Below are 15,249 nucleotides of genomic sequence, written 5' to 3' on the forward strand. Positions count from 1 at the left end.
ACACCAAACCTTAGCCGTAACTTCGCACTGCCCCAAATATAAATATGAAAGCGGTGAATCTGCAATTCACTAACTCTCAAAGACAAAGCAATTGATTGGCTCTATAACTTAGAAATGCATCTCTAATAGTTGCTCTTGATTGGCCATACGAAATTTTCATCAACAGACAGATCAGTAATATTAATTGCAATCATAAGCCACATACATGCTGAGGGCCCTTACAATGTACAATCCTTCACATGTCTGTCCCGCTATTGTTCAGTACCTTGAGTCTACAATTTAAGTTTCAACCAGGCACTATTCAATTAAAACACTTTAAAAGTTAGATTTTAGGAATTTTAAAAAATGACAGCCAACACCACATTGTCAATGATTGTTAATCACATTAAACTTCTCCTTTTTCCTTTAAAATCTTTCTCTTCTAAGCTCCAAGTTATTTAAATCGCCCGTCAACTCTAAGTTCCTTTTGTGTGTTTTCTTAGATAAATCGCGTATTTAATTCTCCCGTCAATGATTTTGCAAAGTCCAATCTTTCTCTCCCGTTTATTCATTTGATGTGAGCTTGGCCGGCCTGACAAAGTTGTCTCAACTCCCCCTGTTGCAACAGAACCTCAAGAGGATCAACTCCGTTCTCAAGCAGATCTTCCTCATCTTCCCGCACTTTTGCCTTGGCCGTGGCCTCATGGACATGGTGAAGAACCAGGCCATGTCGGACGCATTTCAGCGATTCGGTAAGACAGTTGTTGAAAACGAAAACGTGAAAATTAGGTGTGGCCCTTGTGTGGGTAAAGAAGAAGGCTATTGAAGTGACTTCAGGCCTATTATTGCGACGTAATCTTCTGGTCATTCTGTGTCAGAGGGCGATGGACGGCTAGCCGCAGAGTTTTAAACGGAAATTTCTTCAGCCCGTCGCATAATACTGTTAGGACAGTCGGAGCATAAATTGGGACAAAAAATTGTGAACAAGAGAACAAAGTTATAGTTTGCAAATGTAGCTAATTCAGAAGGTGGTGGGTGGAGTTATTCCCTGTGCATGAGCAGCAGTGTCTTTACCGTTTAGTTTCACCTTATTCATCGTCATCCTCACTGCCAAAGAAGTCCTGTCTCAACCGTGGGCTCTTGCCTGGTAAAATAGAAGCAACTCCCCAACTCGGTGGTCGAATGTCACCCATTTACTTAGTTTTTTGTCAATGAACACCACAGGACATTCAGAAATCACAAGGTGCACTTTGTCCCACCAAAGGGCAACGTTCCCCTGCATAGCCTTTAAAATACTGTTGGGGAAAGTGCTGTTAGCGAGCACCTATGAAGGCTGGCACGGCACACAACATCACGCCTGGCCACCTTTGCTTCCCTAAGTGTTTACACAAAGCACCAATTACTCGTTTGAGGCTAGAGGAGGCCTGGGACTGGTTCACCGGCAGACTAATAGCCACTTGCGGGTCAGTGCAGCATTCACCTTGTACCTATGTATGTTGAACTTCTTTCACACTGTACGTAGCCAACTTTGCTAATCGGTGGTGCGGTGTGCCACTTTGGGCACAGCTGCCATCAGGGAGTCTCCTAGGCGAAAACTACAGCTTGGCATTGCGATTGTTGAGATGGGATGTGAAGACGCAAGGCGCGCCGTGTTTGCCGAGGCATTTGCAAATCCTTGACAGTTTCTTGCACGCTGTCGCCCCCGCGCGTCACCGCAGGAGAGAATCGCTTTGTGGACCCGTTCAGCTGGGACATGGTCGGCAAGAACTTGTTTGCCATGGCCGTGGAGGGCATGGGCTTCTTTATAATCAACCTGCTGGTGCAGTACCGCTTTTTCTGCAAACCTCGGTGAGTTGCTGCACCGCAGCCCTGGCCCATACAAAATATCACGCACCCCACGCAATGTCGCTTGACCGATCGACCGAACGACCAATTGACGGACGGGCGGATGGACCCCCGACTGTCTCGCAGGTCGCACCGTGGGAAGCTGCAGCCAGTTTCCGAGGAGGACGAGGATGTGGCACGCGAGAGGACGCGGCTGACCAACGACGAGGGAGGGAGCGATACGCTTGTCATCAGAAACCTCACCAAGGTGCCTGCAGGGTGTGACGCACGCTTTTAAGGGTTGTGCCGTATGGCTGTCGGATGCTTTCTTTATGGTTGTGCTGCAAAACTGTAAACTAAACTATCAAACTTTAAACCTTACCAGGTAAGGCCCGAGTGTTACGAAGCTATTTTTATGAAGCGATGTGTCCAAAAATGATGGCTCAACAAAGTGGCTTATCGCATGGAAATTTATAGCAGCCAAATACTCTTAACGCGTCGACGCTGATTCTAAATGTGGAATGAAAAACCAGAGTGACCCGGAGAAATCCACGCAACCACAACAGCACACAGTACACCCTGACAACAGCACACAGTACACCCTGACAACAGCACACAGTACACCCTGACAACAGCACACAGTACACCCTGACAACAGCACACAGTACACCCTGACAACAGCACACAGTACACCCTGACAACAGCACACAGTACACCCTGACAACAGCACACAGTACACCCTGACAACAGCACACAGTACACCCTGACAACAGCACACAGTACACCCTGACAACAGAACACAGTACACCCTGACAACAGCACACAGTACACCCTGACAACAGCACACAGTACACCCTGACAACAGCACACAGTACACCCTGACAACAGAACACAGTACACCCTGACAACAGCACACAGTACACCCTGACAACAGCACACAGTACACCCTGACAACAGCACGCAGTACACCCTGACAACAGCACGCAGTACACCCTGACAACAGCACACAGTACACCCTGACAACAGCACACCGTACACCCTGACAACAGCACACAGTACACCCTGACAACAGCACACAGTACACCCTGACAACAGCACACAGTACACCCTGACAACAGCACACAGTACACCCTGACAACAGCACACAGTACACCCTGACAACAGCACACAGTACACCCTGACAACAGAACACAGTACACCCTGACAACAGCACACAGTACACCCTGACAACAGCACACAGTACACCCTGACAACAGCACACAGTACACCCTGACAACAGCACACAGTATAACCAGCAACAGCACACAGTACACCCTGACAACAGCACACAGTACACCCTGACAACAGCACGCAGTACACCCTGACAACAGCACACAGTACACCCTGACAACAGCACACAGTACACCCTGACAACAGCACACAGTATAACCAGCAACAGCACACAGTACACCCTGACAACAGCACGCAGTACACCCTGACAACAGCACGCAGTACACCCTGACAACAGCACACAGTACACCCTGACAACAGCACACAGTACACCCTGACAACAGCACGCAGTACACCCTGACAACAGCACACAGTACACCCTGACAACAGCACACAGTATAACCAGCAACAGCACACAGTACACCCTGACAACAGCACACAGTACACCCTGACAACAGCACGCAGTACAACCTGACAACAGCACGCAGTACAACCTGACAACAGCACACTCTACACCCTGACAACAGCACGCAGTACACCCTGACAACAACACGCAGTACAACCTGACAACAGCACACAGTACACCCTGACAACAGCACACAGTACACCCTGACAACAGCACGCAGTACACCCTGACAACAGCACACAGTACACCCTGACAACACCACACAGTACACCCTGACAACAGAACACAGTACACCCTGACAACAGCACACAGTACACCCTGACAACAGCATGCAGTAAACCCTGACAACAGCACACAGTACACCCTGACAACAGAACACAGTACACCCTGACAACAGCACGCAGTACACCCTGACAACAGCACGCAGTACACCCTGACAACAGCACACAGTACACCCTGACAACAGCACACAGTACACCCTGACAACAGCACACAGTACACCCTGACAACAGCACGCAGTATAACCTGATAACAGCACACAGTACAACCTGACAACAGCACATAGTACAACCTGACAACAGCACACAGTACACCCTGACAACAGCACACAGTACACCCTGACAACAGCACGCAGTACACCCTGACAACAGCACACAGTACACCCTGACAACAGCACGCAGTATAACCTGATAACAGCACACAGTACAACCTGACAACAGCACACAGTACAACCTGACAACAGCACACAGTACACCCTGACAACAGCACGCAGTACACCCTGACAACAGCACGTGGCAGCTCCCGCTGCCCGTAAAAGCCCGGAGTGACCTGCCGGAGCCTGGCACGCGAGCTGACGTCACCCGATTGGCTCATCCCGACTTTTGTTTTCTCGCTGCAGGTTTACAATGGCAAAAAGAAGCCAGCGGTGGATCGCATCTGCGTTGGGATTCCTCCGGGAGAGGTGAGAGAGGGTTTCGTTTAAATCCTCGTACCATGCCCGGGGGTTCCTATGGACCGTGGTTCCAGACGCTGCTTCCCACAGATTTATGCCATATGGCCCTGCAGCCAAAACGAGGCTTAACACTATGAAACAGCCAGCAAGCGATTATTCATCCTTCTGCAGTCATCTCAGCCACACTAATTGGGGTACCACTTCTGTAACTGTTAGCACCTCTTACAGTGACAGACATGACTGAAGTATGTCTGTTGAGTGGTGACCGGCTGAGGGTATTTGAAATATCTATTTGACTGTCAATAGGGGAAAAACTTTCCCAATTCCTGCCTTCTACAGCAGGGTGGAAACAATTAAAGCATCAGATTAGTTCGTAAGTTGATGCTCGGTCACAACAGGCATATGTAAAAAATAAAAAAATGGGAACAACTCTCAACCTGGTTGGACATTCCGTACCATATTCAGGGCAAGCCTTGACAAGTATGAGTGTGTGTGGGGTCGAATGAGGAGCGGTAGTGTAACAGTTTAGCACACTGCGCTATGAACTCGGTGATCCAGGTTTGATTCGCGCTCACGGTCGACACACATGACGATTATCTGAACTGGTCCTGAGCCTCCCCTAGGTCGGCTCAGCCTCAAATGAGTACCCGGTGCAGTGTGTAAAAATATCACCACTGAGGAGACACTGGCTGACGGGCGTGGTGCTGGCCACCCATCCCCTCGTGTGCCATGATGGTCTTCATAGGTGTTGCTCGCTAACATTACTTGCCCTAAAATAATTTTAAGGCTATATGGGAAACTTTCTCTTTGTCCTTGGGGTTGAATGGAAACACTCAGTTGGATGGTGAGGAAGAGAAATTCTAGAGCAGGTTCAGGAGGAGAGAAGTCTGTCATTAGAACGATTCAGAGAGAGGTCGATGAAGGAAGTTCTGGGAGTGAAGGCTGCTGGGAAAGACGCCAAGAGAGAGAGAGGTTCTGCTTAATGACTTTTAGGAAAGTAGTCCATACGGTGAAATGAAGAAGCTAAGGATGAGACAGAAGGATGGAGAGAGTTCGAGCCAGAGATACCTCTGCCATCTGGCAGAAGAGCAAAGAGAAACGGTGTTTGATTTTTGTTGCAGTGTTTTGGCCTGCTGGGAGTGAATGGGGCTGGAAAAACCACGACATTCAAGATGCTGACAGGAGACACGGACATCACGAGTGGGGACGCACTTCTTAACCGATACAGGTGAGACGAGCCAATTGCGGCTCCATTACGCACCTCCGTTGAGCACGGTTGGCTGCGTACGGTGCGAAAGAAGTTCAACGTGCATTAATACATCAGAGCGGTCATAGGTCAGGCGAATCATGGTTGGATTGTCAACGGGCATGTTACATGGGTACCTGTACAGCCCCTTTTGCCAATCCACTGATGGATGAGGGCCTTTCAGGTTGTAAGGGTTATGTGATAATAACATTAATTGCACTGATCTGTGCGGGTTGGTGAAGGCAGGAAACACTGGCGTAGGCACATAGACGTACAGTAAGCCCCTCGTTTAATGCTGTAGTAGACACATTCCTGGCAAGTGCCGCGTTTAAGCAAAAACCGCATTAAGCGAGGAATTACTACTTACTGAATCACATTTGCACAGTAAAACTAGCCCGCAGTCATTCCATGGCGGGACAAAGATTTGAAATGAGGTTATGCCACCGCGTGCTGTGTTTAGATTGTTGTCCTTCCCTACACCTCCGATTAGCACGATTGGCTACGTACGGTGCAAAAGAAGTTCAATGTACATGCATACATACATACACGGTACTGTATCATTCCGCAAACTGTATCATCCGCTGAGGCGCATAGCTCAAGAAAGTAGTTCGTCGTCAACCACTCTAAAACCGTGCATTCCGTGTTGTGCAAAAAGTGTGCCCTAATGGAAGAACCGGGTTATGGTGAAAATGCACTGTCGTGCGAACGCCGCGACGCGTGAAGCGAGGACTTGGTGTTTGGAACAACAGTGCATTCCGCAGCACTGACCCATGCTGCCCACAGCTTAGCCCCACAACTTAGGCCACCTGGTAGGCACGGTGGCCACCCCTCCAAGCATTTTCCAGGCTCAACGCTGCTTCGCTTCCAAGATGTGACAATGTCAGGCGAATTCCAAGGTAATTTAGTCGTGGGCATCAAATTGACGGAACCCACCACTTAAGTTGCGTATTTATTAATGAACGACCACCACGACAATTCCCACTGTCTCCTCTGATCGTCCGCTTGTTTTCTTTCATGTGCCAGCATCCTGACCCACAAGCGGGAGGTGCACCAGAACATGGGCTACTGCCCGCAGTTCGACGCCATCAATGACCTCATCACGGGACGGGAGCACCTGGAGTTCTACGCACGCCTGCGCGGGGTCCCCGAGAAGGAGGTGTCCAGGGTAGGTGCCGAGTGGCGACCCTCGGTGTTTCCCTACAGTGCCGCCCCCATTCTATGCCATCTCCTTTAAGTGCCGCCCACCTTGCCATGCCACTCTGGGTAGTGCTACCCCTTTTCAGTGCCGCCCCCTTGCCGGGCCATTGGGAAGTGCTGCCCTCTTTCAGGTGATTGAATTTTTTTTGTTTGTTTTTTGCTAACCCCAATCAGGTGGCAGCGTGGGGCATCCGCAAGCTCGGTTTGACCAAGTACGCGGATCGCGCAGCCGGAAACTACAGCGGAGGGAACAAGCGGAAGCTATCGACAGCCATCGCCCTCGTGGGGTGTCCTCCCATCGTTTTCCTGGTCAGCGTCAACCCCCACGCCCCCTCCTACCCCCCACCTTAACGGCCATTTATCATCATCATAATCCTCGTTGTCATGATCACCACTCAACATTCACACCGCTCCCCCTGAGCCACTTGGCCACTCTCAAGGCTTCGTTTCAGCCGGGTCTGTCCGGGTCAGCGACACGGAAAATATTTCCGATCCTAGCACACCACATCCATAAGAGGTTTTTTGGGTTAGATTGCGTAAATATATAAATGTGTCGTTAAAACCCGCCACCACCCGACACAACCAACTAGTAAGGGTTGTCACATAAACAGAACATGCCAATTCGTCACTAGTACAGCACACCGGTGTGTTGGAGAGCCAAGCCACAACATTTACAGTTTAACAAGTAGGCTTTAGCGACAGTCAGCGATGGCGGTGGAAACGCGACGGGAAACGATGTTATTTTTAGCTTTTCAAAACGGCGTCAACTTCGCGTCCGACGGAACACGTCTCTGCACGTCGTTTAGGTTTCCACCCCGTCTGTTGCGCGCACTGTTTGCCACTAACGAGCGACTTTTTCCTTTTTTTTATTAACGAAAGAAAACAGCGAGAAAGAGGGGGGGATTGCGGGTTTTTGCGAGGGAGTTGGAGGAAAGATTTATTTTGGGGGGGGGGGGGGCGCCAGTTACAAGCGGCGCAGAGGACACTAAGGCGGTCGCTATCCGAAGGGTTAAAATTATTTCTATTTCAATTACGATAGATTCTCTAATTAGTATTGGCCAGTAGTAGCTAGCTTTGCACAGAACTTTAACATTATCAAAATCAATTGAGTGTCCTTTTTGGCACGCGTGTTCTGTTCCTGCTGACAGTTGTTTTGGGAGTATTTAATATTTCTCTGATGTTCTTTTAGTCTCGTGCTGATCATTCGTCCTGTTTGCCCAACATAACGCCATACGTGCAGTTAATCCTGTACACACCTGCTGTTGAAAGCTTCGGTAATACATCTTTTGTGCCAGATATTAACTTTTGTATTTTATGTACCTTGCCAAATCTGACTCGGATGTAGTGTTTTTCCAAACATCTGGCTAGTTTATCAATTACTCCCACAATGTACGGTATTTTTATCATTTTAATTCCTTGGGCAGTTCAATGCTCGTGAAAGCCTCCGTGTTAAACTGACACCACATCCAGTGCTGCACCTGTCGGGCAATAGTCACATACCGCCCACTCCAGTCTACCGGTGAACCGACAAATAATGAATCGGTGAGAAATCAAGCCAAGCCCAGGTCATAACTTTTAAAATGTATTAATGGGTTCCGAGTGATCTCTCTGACCCCTGACTCTAGCCTGGATGAAGACAACAGGGTGCCACGGTGGCTAGATGTTAACTATCTCGCTTGGTATGCAGGAGGTCATGGGATCAATTCCGACCCTGATGCCTGTATATTTGGAGTTTGCATGGTCTCCCCGTGGTCGCCTGGATCTTTCTCCGGGTTCTCCGGTTTTTCCCTCCAAATTAGAGAAACACGCATTTTGAGGATTTGGCTGCTATACATTTCCACATGATAAGCCACTTTGTTGAGCTATCATTTGTAATAACCAGGTCTCTTCTGAAAAAGAGCCATCTACCCAGTGGACCTTTACCTGGTACAATAAAAAGAACAGTTCAGTTTAATAGAGGGTGACTGTAAGCTGCTCTGTATGTGCAGGACGAGCCGACCACCGGGATGGACCCGAAGGCACGGCGTTTCCTGTGGGACTGCATCCTCAGCATCATCAAGGAGGGGCGGTGCGTGCTGCTCACCTCGCACAGGTACAGCCCGCTCATGTCGCATGTGAATACCCGCTCGTTGACTCGCTCACTCAGCCACTCACTCACCCACTCGCTCACCAACTCAAGCAACTACCCACTCACCCACTATTTACACACTCAATCACTCACCCAACCACCCATTCAATCACTCACCCAACCACCCACTCACTCACACAACCACCCACTGACTCACCCAACCACCCACCCCCACTCATTCACTTACCCAACTACTCACCCATTGAATCACTCAGCCAATCGCCCTCCCACGCACTCACCCACCCAATTACCTACCCACTCACCCACTCAATCAGTCACGCAATTACCCACTCACTCACCCATCCACCCGCTCACCCATTCGCTCACCCATGTGCCCGTGTGCAGCATGGAAGAGTGTGAGGCGCTATGCACGCGCATGTCCATCATGGTGAACGGAAGATTTCAGTGCCTGGGCAGTGTGCAGCATCTCAAGAACAAGTGAGTGGGCGCTGCATGTGACAACACACTGAGACACGCACAGAAACAACAACCTCCGTTCACCACTAAGTAGTAGTGATGTCACCACGGCGGTGACAAAGACACACACCAACACTCACAGCACCGTCTTGTTTCCCTGGTCACGGCACTCGGCGGTGGTGGTGACGCTGCAGGTTTGGCAACGGGTACACCGTGACACAACATGTGGCCACAAAGACAAAGGTCCCCCATATAACCTTCACAGATTGTTGAGGAAAGTGCTGTTAGTACACCTATGAAGGCCGGCACGGCACACGAGGGGGTGGGTGGCCAGAACCACGCCCGGCCGCCTTTGTCTCCCGAGTGATAATGTCTATACAGTGCACCAGGAACTAATTTGAGGCAGAGTCGACCTAGGGGTGGCCCAGGACCAGTTGAGATATTCGTCACCGGTGTTGGCCATGAGCAGGAATCAAACTCATGTTGGCCATGAGCGCACTAACCGCCGTGCCACCGAACCGCGCAGACTCACATACACGCACACACAAAGACATGGATCCCCCGTATAGCCTTAACCGACTGTTGGGGCAAATGCTGTTAGCGAGCACCTATGAAAGCCGGCACGGTACACGAGGGAATGGGTGGCTAACACCACACACTCACAGCACCGTCTGGTTTCCCTGGTAACGTCGCTGGGCGGCGGCGGTGGTGGTGGTTTCGCTGCAGGTTTGGCGACGGCTACACAGTGACGCTGCGCGTGGCCGGCTCCCCGCCGGTGCTGCCGCCCGTCGAGGAGTTCATCGACTCGGCGTTCCCCGGCAGCCTCCTCAAGGAGCGCCACCACAACATGCTGCAGTACCAGCTGCCCTCCGCCGAGTCCTCGCTCGCCAAGATCTTCAACCTGCTGGCGCTGCGCAAGGAGGAGCTCAACGTCGAGGACTACTCCGTCTCACAGACCACGCTCGACCAGGTCAGGACGTCTGCTGGCGCGACGTTAAGTTTGGTGGCCCACCCGGGGTGTTGGGGCCCGGAGAGTCCATACGCGGCGTTGGTGCAGTTGAGCGAAGTTACGGGCAGATCACCCGCAATGTGCCCGATCGCAATCAGATCTTCGGAAGCCAAGCAGAGATCGAACCTGGACAGCGCTTTGATGGGTGACCCCCAAGGCGTGAAACAGGAGTGGTTAGGCATTGTGGGCAGCGGAGAGGGGGATGTGCGGCAACATCCATTGCTGTACTCTACTCCCCCCCCAACTTTTCTCATCCCCTCCCGACCTAATAGTAAACAAACAATAACTTTCACCTCCCTGTCAATCCACAGCTGGATGTAGGCCTCCCCCTCACCGTGTTGTACACGGGGATTGTTTAACCATACTTCGCTGCACTGATTAGTGCTGCCTGGTGAGGGGAGGATGAACCAACAGTCTGTTAAAGGCTATACGGGGGATCTTAATGGTTATGTAAATGTGGACGGGGGATTACAGAGTGGGGGGGAGTTCTGGTTGAGCCCACCAGAAATTTGGTGGCTTTGTTCCCTGACCCCTGCCTTGCTGCTTGTCGTTTGTCACAGGTGTTCATCAATTTTGCGAAGCACCAAAGCGACGAGGATCACAACAGCATCATCCAGACGAGCGTTGTCTGAGCGGCGCTGCGTGGAAAGAGACTGCCAACTCAAATTCCAGTCTTGGATGAAGATGAAAAAAGTTTGAAAAAAAAAGTTGATATATAAAAAAAAACTGGTAACCTGCAGAATCAATGCAATGTATGTTGAGAGTAACTGTGCAATTAATGCAACGTATTTTCCAAAAAAAGAGTAGGTTTGCACTTGTTCACGCACCGTATATTAACGCGATTTTCTTGAAAGCCACATTGTTAGTTTTAGTAAGACTTTTTGACGAGTTTGCGACGCACGTTGTTTAAAAGGATAGCATAGTCGCATGCCTGGGGTCTTGCATCTTTACGCCTTCCACAAGAATAAATTGTGAGGGCTTTTTTTTTCCATTACATATTTAACAACACAATTTGATTATTATCATTATTATAAATTTTATACTTTAAAAAAATACCCCAACATTTAACTTACTATGACTGTGCTTCAGTATTGGCACCAAAGTGTGAAACGCCATTTTGCTTTTTGGTGGACACCATCCCCAAAGTTGGGTTTATTTTAATTTGTCCGTCGTTCCAGGTATTTTGCTAAACGCTTTCGAAGGTGATAGGCATGTTGGTATTTTACTGTGCACAATCTGGGGACCATTGATAAAACTGCAGATGTCAACTCGTGATTATGGACCGAGGCTCCCGTTGTTCTTCCTGTAAGAGATCGAAAACAAAACCAAGCGGCTTCCTTTGTCGATCGCCCGTTGTCGGCTTGATCGAAGTCTCGCTAAGGGGGTGTTTACTTGAAAAATCCTGAATTAGTTTCTTTTTTACACAACAGGGCACCATGTAACGTAAGCAGCAGCTGGTCTGCTTCAAGGTTGCAAATTATTATGTCATATGTGGACATCTGATCAAAACTGAAATCAGGACTTCTTTGTAATAAAAAAAAATACCCAAAGTGTTTTTGTTTTTAAAACACCCTCCACCCCGAGCAAACACTGTCAACATTACGTTGAAAGAACAGCAACGGCTACTTTTAATACATTTCCATTGCGCTCAACTGTGCGTTTTCGTTTTGGATTAATGTTTGCAGAAACTCTTTGATTTCTTGCACGGTCATTGAGAAAGATTTTTTTGTTTGGTATTCCCCCCCAAAACGATTCTTTAATTGACGGATATCACGAACAACTGGAAACTCCACAGCATAATCAAGTGCGAGGCGTCCTTTTTGTTTTTTATAATCTGTGGCATTGCTTTGCGCGTTGAAAAAAATAATCAATGCAAAGAAAAATTTTGCACATGGTCAGGAGTTTTTTTGGTTTAAACAAACAAAAAAATTCATTGTGCTGTGGGTTTTTTTTGGTGCTTTGGTAAATTTAAAATTGTATGCTCTTAACGTTTTTGGCTGTTTTAATTTTAAATAACCGAAACCAAGCGTATGAATAGTATTTCATACCTGTGCGCACTATCAGTGCCGAACATTATTTATCGCTGTGTTAACAATTCTTAAGGATTTTTACGATTGGTGAATCAGGAAATAATTGTTCTGATTTATATAAATGTGGGTGTATGCACGTACGCATTTTGTACGCATCCTGCACTCAAATATAGTACACTCTCTAGTTTGGCCAAATTGTTTATGCCACAATTCTTGGAGTGTTTTGTAAAGTGAACTCAATTGCAACGAGCTTTACGAGTCTTAACCATTAAATGCAACCTAAACGATAAGAAAGTACTTCCAAAGATTGCCATTCAGAAAAAAATATAAATTATGCACCGGTTATAAACTCGTCGATGAAGAACATCACGGGGACCCGCTGCTGTAATTGCGTCAAATTATTTCATTGGAACATACTCTTTGGTTATTTCGGTAAAGTCATTGGAACATGTTAAGAACATCCTATGCATGTAAGGCTTTATAATTTTCTAAATCCACCGGAAAGTGTTGAAGGTTGTTTTACAAAGACCCTGTGGTTGAAATTTCAAACTGTAGTCATTAAGGGAATCTAAAATGTCCCAGCAGGTCTAAGGCACTTAAACTATCCATTTTATAGCATCTGTCCCATATATTATAACGTACGGCCAATACACAATCCAGTGCGGTATGAAGGTCTCCCAACACTGTCGGTCACAGGGGTTGTTTGATCACACTTCACCATGCTGCGTGTTGGTGAAGTTCCCATGGACTGGTCCGGATATCCCCTTTGTCGCCGATGCTAATAGTGGCCAGGTCATCGGGTTCATAGCACAGTGCAATCACTGCGTCACCTCTCCACCCCCCTAGCGTATTATGTTACATTTCAGCAAAGTGGTTATGTCATCCTGTTACATGGATGATTTTTGTTTGTGAAAATGCATGTTTCCATCATCCGAATCTCAGCTCTCATTCAATTTAGAAATCTTCATGAAAGAACACCCTTCTTCAAATGTTCACACTTTGTTGTATCTTTGCTCTGTTGGAGCAATATTATAACAATGTTAACAAGAAGCAAACCCCATTGCGCAAAGATAATTACACAGTCATTATTGCCTTCATAACCCCCAATTGTATATGATGGCATATTGCAGTCACCAGCCACTAATGTGCAGAGGACTTGAATCGACTTGAATCCTGGACGAAATTTGGGTTCAACTTCTGATGAAGCCTGTGGAAATGTTCAACCACATTGCTGCTGTCTAACCGAGAGTGACTGCTATACGCTTTTGGATTTCATGGGTGTCAGGACAAACCCGTCTTTATTTAGATATGGCTAAGTGACACCCACTCAAATGTTCGCCACTGAACAGTGCGCTCACGCACACACGATCAACACACACACACATTCACACATTCATCACACAGCATGTGAACAGCACAGTTACGCCACACTCGACACTCGTACAGTCAGCATGCACATTAACAGTCAGCAGACACACATCAAGAGTCAGCACACATTAAGAGTCAGCACACACAGTCATACAGTCAGCACACAGCACACATGCGTGTTAGGGAACCCCCAACTTCCAAGGTGTCTGTTGTAACCATGCTATGCATACACACAGCGAGAGATGGCCATTTACGGCATTGTTTACCATTCTATCCTGTGTTTTCATACCACAGAAATAAGACTTACACAGTTGTTATCCAGAGGGTGGCTTTGGAAGTATTGCGACGAATTACACACACTGTATTAGAGGCTTGCCATCAGGTACATTGATTGGTCAATATTGTCATTTTCATTTCCACTGTCATTTTCGCCACTTATAAAACATACAACTGACAACCACTTTGAGTGGTGATTTCTCATGTTTAACTTTTCGCTTTCAATTAACATGTTAGTTTATTCGAGTGACAATTTGGTAATTATCGACTTGTGATTTCTTTTTTTTCTTAATTCCTGTGTATTGTAGAATTACTGTAATGTGAATAAAATTTGGTGTTTTCGTTAAATGTAATGGGTTGTCGGTGTTTTTATTATCAATATTCCAAGAGTTGTTTCCATTTCACGTGACCGCAATTCCCATAGACCTGCCTGCTTTAGTATTTTATTTCGCAGTTTGTTTTAAATTATGGAAGGGTTTGCATGTTACTCAATAGATATTAGATAACCACTGTATTCAGGTGTCCATTAAACATATTGGTGGGCCATCAGAAAGGGTTTTCAACATTTCATCATCAGAATGGCCTACGATTTAAACAAGTCGTGTAGTGTACAACTCAAGCCATCCACTCTCTGGCCTCTATTCATGTGCTTTAAAGAAACGCGCTTGCCCGACACGTTATCTATTATACACATACAGTACTTCCTTTGAAGGATGTGTTCAGTTTATTTTAGCTTTTATTCTGGAAAAATATAAAGTACGAAACTTTTTTTTTTCCCAAAGTAACAGGATTGTAAACGTACCCCTCAATATTAATAATATAAATATATTCTGCTGCACTACACAAAGGGATGAATGTTATGCCAATGTGGCCAGAAGTTATACGGTAATAAATTAAATTATTTCAGCCCTCTTCCAATCCACTGCTGGATGAAGACATCCCCACATTATAGGAATTCATCCATACAGGCTATGGTCAGCCTGTCAAGCTAACATGAGTTAACCAGGGGAGAACAGAGTCCAAGATTAGTCTCATTTGCAAGGTTTGGACTTGCTCACCAACATCTCAAAAGCAAACTAAAAGCGCAAACCGCAATGACGCAAATAACGGTCACAGCAAAAGCAAGTCACGCGAGAAATTGAAACTCACAAACAAATCAACGTTAAATAATAAATTGCCCGTAGGATTAGTCGGCTCGGGCACATTGT

The 15,249-nt window shown here is 47.3% G+C and overlaps 1 protein-coding gene across 5 annotated transcripts in view; it reads left to right on the forward strand.

Annotated features, from left to right (window-relative positions):
* Positions 1 to 14,394, forward strand: part of LOC144733367 (phospholipid-transporting ATPase ABCA1-like) — a 77,782-nt gene extending 63,388 nt beyond the window's left edge. For all 5 annotated transcript variants that reach the window (XM_078615245.1, XM_078615246.1, XM_078615248.1 and 2 more), the window contains 11 exons: positions 608 to 731; positions 1,698 to 1,827; positions 1,951 to 2,071; positions 4,317 to 4,379; positions 5,492 to 5,598; positions 6,640 to 6,781; positions 6,988 to 7,122; positions 8,802 to 8,905; positions 9,287 to 9,379; positions 10,085 to 10,328; positions 10,928 to 14,394. In XM_078615245.1, the coding sequence (XP_078471371.1) occupies positions 608 to 731; positions 1,698 to 1,827; positions 1,951 to 2,071; positions 4,317 to 4,379; positions 5,492 to 5,598; positions 6,640 to 6,781; positions 6,988 to 7,122; positions 8,802 to 8,905; positions 9,287 to 9,379; positions 10,085 to 10,328; positions 10,928 to 10,999 (1,335 nt within the window). In that variant the 3' untranslated portion in view covers positions 11,000 to 14,394. The remainder of the gene's footprint in view (positions 1 to 607; positions 732 to 1,697; positions 1,828 to 1,950; positions 2,072 to 4,316; positions 4,380 to 5,491; positions 5,599 to 6,639; positions 6,782 to 6,987; positions 7,123 to 8,801; positions 8,906 to 9,286; positions 9,380 to 10,084; positions 10,329 to 10,927) is intronic.
* The last annotated feature ends 855 nt before the right edge of the window (positions 14,395 to 15,249 follow it).

Source organism: Lampetra planeri, chromosome 46 (genome assembly GCF_965212315.1).
Source record: "Lampetra planeri chromosome 46, kcLamPlan1.2.h2, whole genome shotgun sequence".
NCBI lineage: Eukaryota > Metazoa > Chordata > Hyperoartia > Petromyzontiformes > Petromyzontidae > Lampetra > Lampetra planeri.